Here is an 8,250-nt window from a genome sequence, read left to right as displayed (position 1 = left end):
CAACTGGCGCCGGTTAGTATGAGAAAGAAATGACTGGCGCGCTTTGTTAATCTCGGCCAAAATCGCTTAAGCGCTTATCGCGTCAATTAAGAAGAAGAAGAATATTGCAGTAATTTCAGGGCCCATTAGCTTTCTGAATATATATTATTTCTCTTGTGGTGAGCACACTTTCCTTGAATACCAACAGGCTTTCTCTGATAGCCGGAATGTTAACATGACATACGCTACAATGATCCGGTAGCCGGAAGGAAATGCTGGCTTTAATCTTCTCAGAGTGAAAGCCTCCGCCTACCTTTGCATTGAGCTTGAAACCATGAGTATAGATACTGAATACACTTCTATTGTCCATTACCCCATTGTCCCAATCTGCTTTCGTTGGAAATGTTAGTGCCGATTTCACCTTTAGTTGCTGAATAACATTTTACATTAAATATGTACATATATACATTTGCCATCATTTTCGCTACAATTCGATACAGCTAAAAAGCGACCTCAAACTCTCAGATATACAAAATTATAATTGATCGAAATTTTCGTTGGTTATTTTATTTTATTTTTTTTCTAAAATGTACTTTATTAATCACTTTTTTTTTCTAAAAAATATTTAATTTTTACTTCTTAAATGGAATTGTCGTATACGTAAATATATGTCTGTAATAAACCCACTTGTGTAAAATTGTGATCCATTATGAAAATTAGTAAATAGTTGTTTTTTCGTTTGGCACTTAAAAATATGTAACATACAACGTTTTACGTTTATATCTCAGTCATTGCTTTTGTGTTAGTTCGGTTTCGCATTGTAATAATCCTCGACAGCTACATCATGCGGGCCGCCATAGTAGTCCAGTACGAATATGTTTTCTATTTTCAATTCACATAAATAGAAATTGTGTGCTGAAATAGAAAATAAAAGTAATTTAGAATTTAAATTAAATACATCTTAAAAGGCAAGACAGGTAGTAGATGTGTAATGTGTATAGTATTTTTATGTATATGGGGCTGGGTTGTTAAGTATGCTCCGATTTGGATCAAGTAAAAAAAGCAGAGCAACAATGGCGCGTACGTAAGCGGAAGAGCCAGTTGCTAAGTTTTAAATCTCACAAATAGAGGTTGGGAAATCCGTGTATAGATATGCTACTGCAATTGCCAAAGAAAATACTTTTGGCCCCCTTTAATATGCATCCCATTTAGCAAGCACTTATGTAGTGAGGCTTCTCATAATAGAATAAAACATCACCCATACACTTTTGGGGGCAGGTCTTAAGAAGTCATTTCTAGCGCTGCAAACGAACCATCGGCCAAAAAGCTGTTAATAACAACGAATGGTATGACGCAGAATGTTAACTGCTACAACAACAACATGCCTAATGTAGGAAGCTTAATAAAGCAAAGAATGAAGCAAGAAAAGCCTACCTAAAAAACAGTACTCGAAGAATGCTACAAAAATATAAAGACAGAAGAAAAGAAGCCAAAAAAATTAGAAGAAAAGAAAAAACATTGTATGAAAAGGCAACTAGAAGGCAACAAGATCTATGTACCGCAGGAGAGAGAAACACACGAGCCAATTTCAGCCGAGATTAATGGCTTGCAAGAACAAAAATGGTGTTTTAGGGGTTAGGGGTAGTCAGAATTTTCAAAAAATTTGATTTTTTTGCATTTTCTTAAAGTATAATATTTTAAAAATATTGAGTGAAAATTTGAAGTGATCCGACAAATATTGTTCCAGTTATTCAACAATTAACAAAGAGCGCTCGGGCGCTCCGGAGCCGATAGCAAAACTTTAAACGCGTTTTTCTCAAAACTATGTTTTTTGAACTGGTGATCACTGTAACTTAAAAACCGCTTGGCAGATTTCAATAAAATTTATAATGCTTTTGAAAAAAAAGAAAAACTCGTGCCTGATCGAAGAATTTTTTTTTCAATAATTTCGATTTTTTTCAACAATTAATTGTCGGTTTTTTTTCTCGAAAATCTGGAAAATATTTCCTGAGGCCGTTATATTGTTAATTAAAAAAAAAAAACTTCGATCAGGCACAAGATTATCTATTAATAAAACTAATTTCTCTTATCCGATTGATTTTAGGTAAATCTCCAAGGACTTGTGATGTTCACCGTAAGGGACTTCCGGAAAAGCGGGCTCGACATAAACAGCGATAACTTTTACAATTTTCAATTTTTTTTTGTAATTTTGCTAAAGTCAAGTCGAAACATGATGTATTAATACTATGTTTTTATTATTATAAAATAAAGCAACTGACTAAAAAAGTTATTGAAAATCAGCATTTTTTCGGGCCTCTGACTACACCTAACCCCTTAGTGAGCGATCGAAATGAAATGCTAAATATCTGGAAGCAACATTTTAATGAGCTGTTAAATAATAATGCAGATAAGGCATCTTACTGCCACGAAATGAGCAATAGAGAAGCTGTAAAACTACAAATCATGTGTTGAAGACTGTATAATTGCAGAGCTCATAAAATATGGCGGAGAAGAGTTGACAAGACAGATATATTAGCTAATACTACAAATTTGGAGAGCAGAAAACATGCCTGAAGAATGGTATACAAGTTTAATAGTCTCAATCTCTCAGAAGGGGGCAAATTAAATTGTGAAAATTATAGAGGGATAGTCTTTCTAAACGTGAGCTTCAAAATTCTATCAAACATACTGTATGAGAAGCTATGCAAATGTGTATGCAGAAGAGATTGTGGGAGATTAATGCTTTATTATGTCGCAGATATTCGAAAAATCTTATGAGTTCAATATTAATCTACACTGCCTCATTATAGACTATAAACAGTGTTTGAGAAACTCAACAGAAAATATATCGCTTATCAGCTAAAAATACTAGGTATACCAGGAAAAATACATAAAGTTGATCAACACGACTCTTATAAAGGGTTTTCCAATAGCAGGTGTTATAGGTGAATGGATTGCGCTATCGAGAGATGATTAACAATTTTTTATGGCCGGAATTGGATGGTATTGATCTGGACAACGTTTATTTTCAACAAGACGGCGCTACGTGCCACACAAGCAACGAAACCATTGATCTTTTACGGGAAAAGTTTCCGGGCCGTGTTACCTCTCGAAGAGGTGATCACATTTGGCCACCGAGATCTTGTGATTTAACACCTTATGACTTTTTTCTTCGGGGTCACGTGAAAGAGCAGGTCTACGCCAACAGCCTAGGGTCGATTCAAGATCTTAAAGATGGAATTCGTGAGGCAATTCGGTTATGGAAAATTTCATGAAAAGGACATTGTCCTGTAAGCGTGGTCGTGGTGGTCATTTGCCTGATGTTATTTTCCACTATTAACGGCATACCTTCCTCTTTGTAATGAAATAAATTCCGTTCATTTATATTAAAAAATAGCATTTTTCTTTGAACCAAAATAACACCTCTTTTTAAAAAACACTATACATTCAAACGTTAAAGCAATATTGAATGGCGAAATATCTGACGAGTTCGAAATGAAATCCGGTGTGAGGCAAGGTGACTCTGCATTCAGCAATAAACGAAATAGATCGAGGTGCCATAATATTTTATAAATCTACACAAATATGCGCATGAGCTGATGACATTGTGATTTTTGCGAGAAATAGGAAGGCTCTTCAGAACGTTTTCATGCGCCTAGTGCAAGCTAGAAGACCAGCGGGCCTCAAGATAAATGAGAAAAAGGCGAAATACATAACACGATCCTTTCATGATAGACACACCAAAATCGGAAGCTATATTTTTGAGCTCATGCAAGAGTTCAAATACTTAGGCCTAGTACTCAGGCAGCTAACAGAGCATACCTTGGCCATATCAAACTTATGAAGTTTTCATTGATATCAAAGGAACAAAAGCTCCAGATGTACAAAACTATAATAATACCGGTTCTCCCCTACGGCTATGAAACATAGGTTCTTAAACTTAATGACGTGAATTTGCTGATGCAATTTGAAAGAAAAGTTCTCGAAAAATATTCGGCCCTACTATAAGAAGAGCTCACTGTTTTAAACGCGGGACGAAATGTAACGTAAGATGAGAATCTCTCAACAAAGAGCGAAAGCGGGCTGCCGAGAAGAGTGAAGATGTATTATAGAGGAAGCAATGGTCCATCCCGGACTGTAATGCCGAAATATGACAATGATGATACACTTTTAAGGAATGATTCAGAAGTGACAGCCCTTGGTAATACAATACTGGCCGATCTCCCCCTCCTATCTGTGGCGTGTGTCTTGGCATTGTTCCATAAATGGAGGGACCCACAGTCTTAAGCCGACTACGAACGGCAGATTGTGTTTTATGAGCCGCTTTTTCATGGCAGAAATACACTGGGAAGTTTGCCATTATCTGACGAGTGACGAACGGCGCTATTAGAAAAAACCTATTCTATCATTTTCATGTTTCATCATGCACAGAGATTTGAACCTACGCACTGCTGAATGGTTGTAACGCACCAACTTATTCGGTTACGGCTGTCACCGCGGTATGTATGTAAAGGGTTTCCCAATAACAGGTGTAATTTTGAATAGCCCGCTATTTCGGTAGATGTCACTTTTGAGGCTGTCATTTTTTGATATTTGACAACTAGAAACTACGCCATTAATAAAAATGGAACGATACACGCTTAAACAACGCATTGAAGTTATTCAAATTCACTATAAAAATGGTGAAAATTTGGCAGAGACGGTTCGTAAAACTCGAACATTTCACTTGAGTGATGAGGCCCATTTCCATCTCGGTGGCTTCGTCAACCATCAAAATTGTCGGATCTGGGGCTCAGAAAATCCACGAGTTATTATTGAAAAGCCTCTCTATCCTCAACGTGTGATTGTTTGGTGCGGTTTATGGTCCGGCGTAGTCATTGGGCCTTACTTTTTCGAAAATGAAGCTGGAGCAACAGTTACGGTGAATGGATTGCGCTATCGAGAGATGATTAACGATTTTTTATGGCCGGAATTGGATAGTATTGATCTGGACAATGTTTATTTTCAACAAGACGGCGCTAAGTGCCACACAAGCAACGAAACCATTGATATTTTACAGGAATGACACCTCTTATTGGAAAACCCTTTATATGCTTTAAAATTTGTTTTTTTCTTAGAATTTGTTTTTTGTTCACCTTTAAGCCAATTCTTTGCAGCTGGATGACGACTCTTGAATGCCTCCAGCCAATTTTTGTAGTTGACGCTATTGGTGTCCAGCTGCGATAAAACAATAACAAATTTTTAAGTGGATTACTTTGCAATAAACGCATTAGTTTTATTTTCTCACCTTCTCAACCTTTCCGCTAATCATGGTGCGCGCACATGTCGGTTCCATTGGATCCTCGCCACGCTTTTTGCAATTTAAGTTTTGATCGTCGGTGAAAAGAAAAGTTACCTTGTTAATATGCTGCCAATCGGGTCCGGTAAAATCCAAATCTGTTAGCAGAAAATGTATACGTCCCGTGGATGTGCCATCCAAATCACCATCATCTATCGAGATTATGTTCACCATAGGATAGTCAGTGATTTTTTCGTTGGTCGATATACTACCCACTGATGCCCAGTTGGCTTGATGCACTAACTTGCGGGCAACTTGGGCATGGTCGGTGTCGCGCAAATGAAGTTTGTATTCGGCAATGATGCGAGCATCTTCAAGTGCTGAGTAGCCCGTGCAGTATTCAAATGATGAGAGCAACATGAGAAGAAAAACCGGCAAAATGCTGGTGCTCGCTTCCATCATGACGATATTCACTAGATTTTCCAAGCTTTGTTGTGCTACTTTTATTTCTGCAAGGCAATAACTTTAAATAGAATTTTTATATAATAGAAGGTGATTAGCTCAACTAAATTTCTTTGTAATTCGAAAACACTGTCGTGTATTTGTTTATGCTTATCAATGCAAACTCAACTGCGTATTTACAAAGCTTGCACATAATAGAGTATATATGAATGTACGAACAAACGTACGTATTTGCAATGTTTCATTAATAAAAAAATAAATAAAATAAACCAAATGCAATAATTGAATCATACGTGCCTGGATGATGGATTCGCGCTCGGTATATGAACGATAAACTTACATACATACATATATTTATAAATTATATATGGATGTTTAGATAAGGATTCTAGCTACATACATATACATATGTATACATTTTAGTAAACACCAGTTTTTTACGACTACTTCTTCAATCAAAGTGAATGTTTTGTAAAATAACGTAGAATATAGTCACGTACGCGCTTTGTTCATAGGGAGAGCAAGCGAAATCTGACTGCACATTTCATTTCATTGTCACTTTTGGTACTCCCAATAGAGCGACAAGTCATCGTCACACTATTACGAGTATCGCGCAAGTAAACTGGTAAAAACAGCACAAAGTGATTTTAAACCAAAGAAACATGTTTGTAGACCTTTGGAACACTATGCAAATTATTCGCCAACAACTATTTTTGGGTTTCTTTCACCTATTAACCTGAACTCACAATTTCTTCACTCACCTTGTGACTCTTTCACCTGCGAGTTAGCTAACTTTTTATTTGTGTACAGCTTAGTTCTCCTTTCCTAGGCTCGATCCGATTATATTTTCCTTCTTGAATCAACCTGATTTCAGCAATGGTCAGTGTTTTTATACCAAGAGTCGTCATTTCTTGCGATCTTTGTTCTTTGTGCGTGAATTTGCAATCAGCTGCTTTTGTGTGTGCGCTTTGTTTATTTCTTTCGCAACAAACAAATGCATTTGGACATTGCTGTAAATTTCTTCATCGCAGAGTTGCACGTGGTGTTCGCTTTAAATGCCGTAATCACACCAACGCTAAGGTAACGTAAAGTAACGAGTGATGAAACATAAGAGCAATAAGCATAATTCAAATGCAACTGAAGTGAAAATGGAAATGCTACTAAAAAATCTGAATTGTATTTTAAAAATCCGAAATTTAAATATCTGAAATTGTATGTAAATGTTTTTCATATATTAATCTGCAAGGCCATGCGTAGTTATCTTAATATTAATATAAAAAGTACATAATTTCTTAGCATTCGGCGGTTAAGGGGTTATATCAGAGAGAATTTTCAAAAAATCGATTTTTTTTTTATTTTATTTTTTTAATGTATATATATTGAATAATACACACAGAAAATTTAATATCGTTCTGGTGAATATTGTCGAAGTTACACGCAAATTTAAAAAGGCGTTTCTTTCAGAGTGTATGTAAAATGTTTTTCAAACTTTAAACGGGTTTTTCTCAAAATGGTGTTTTCAAAGTCGGTGACCAACATTACTTGAACACGGCTAAACCGATTAGTCTCAAATTTTAACACCAGCGTCTTAAATTTATTTTTTAGTATTTAATCGAAGATTTTTTCTCACCGATAAATATTTTTTATAAACAATTTAAGGCCGAAATTTTGGTCGAAAATCGATTTGTTCTCACCGATAAATATTTTTTATAAATAATTTAAGGTCAAAATTTTGGCCAAAAATCGATTTTTTTCTCACCGATAAATATTTTTTATAAATAATTTAATGCCAAAATTTTGGTAAAAATCGATTTTTTTTTATATACCGCCATTTTGTCAAAATTTATTTTACTTATTCTTTCGATTAACGAAATCAGTTTGATTTTTAATTTTAGAGGACCCAGTTCAGAGGCCATCGCAAAACGTCTTTTTTGAGAGAAGCTCCCGGAGATCAGCTGTAGCTCCTTTCCAAATAAATATTTTTACTAATATATATATATCTATATATAATTGGCGCGTACACCCTTTTTGGGTGTTTGGCCGAGCTCCTCCTCCTATTTTGTGGTGTGCGTCTTGATGTTGTTCCACAAATGGAGGGACCTACAGTTTTAAGCCGACTCCGAACGGCAGATATTTTTAGGGGGAGCTTTTTCATGGCAGAAATACACTCGGAGGTTTGCCATTGCCTGCCGAGGGGCGACCGCTATTAGAAAAATGTTTTTCTTAATTTTGGTGTTTCACCGAGTTTCGAACCGACGTTCTCTCTGTGAATTGCGAATGGTAGTCACGCATCAATCCATTCGGCTACGGTACTAATACTAAGTCTTAAAATACAGTTAAATGGTTAGGTTAGCCTGGTTGGCAGTAAGCCACGCATAGACCTTTTGGTCCCTAGCGATACCAGATGGAGTCCGACCTCTATGAATACCTGAACTAGACATCATGTGGGATGTCAGCGCTTTTGGCGAATCTAAGTAGAGCTGGGAGCTCGGCTTTTGAGACGTTACCCAGACCCTCAAACAGTGGGGCTC

General features: G+C 36.3%; 1 protein-coding gene across 2 annotated transcripts; it reads right to left on the bottom strand.

Moving 5' to 3' along the window:
• Positions 1–554: 554 nt before the first annotated feature.
• On the bottom strand, positions 555–6,662 carry LOC128855825 (protein CREG1). Of its 2 annotated transcripts, none has more exons than XM_054091025.1 (4): positions 6,481–6,662; positions 5,267–5,780; positions 5,115–5,196; positions 555–894 (listed from the first exon to the last, which is right to left on the bottom strand). In XM_054091025.1, the coding sequence occupies exons 2-4, from the start codon at positions 5,717–5,719 to the stop codon at positions 782–784; spliced, it is 648 nt and encodes a 215-aa protein (XP_053947000.1). In that variant the 5' UTR covers positions 5,720–5,780; positions 6,481–6,662; the 3' UTR covers positions 555–781. The 2 variants fall into 2 exon arrangements, with proteins under 2 accessions (XP_053947000.1, XP_053946999.1); XM_054091024.1 differs by having other exon boundaries at positions 5,267–5,766; positions 6,481–6,661.
• Between the last annotated feature and the right edge of the window lie 1,588 nt (positions 6,663–8,250).

Source organism: Anastrepha ludens, chromosome 2 (assembly GCF_028408465.1).
Source record: "Anastrepha ludens isolate Willacy chromosome 2, idAnaLude1.1, whole genome shotgun sequence".
Lineage (NCBI taxonomy): Eukaryota > Metazoa > Arthropoda > Insecta > Diptera > Tephritidae > Anastrepha > Anastrepha ludens.
This window is presented reverse-complemented; position numbering and strand designations above follow the sequence as displayed.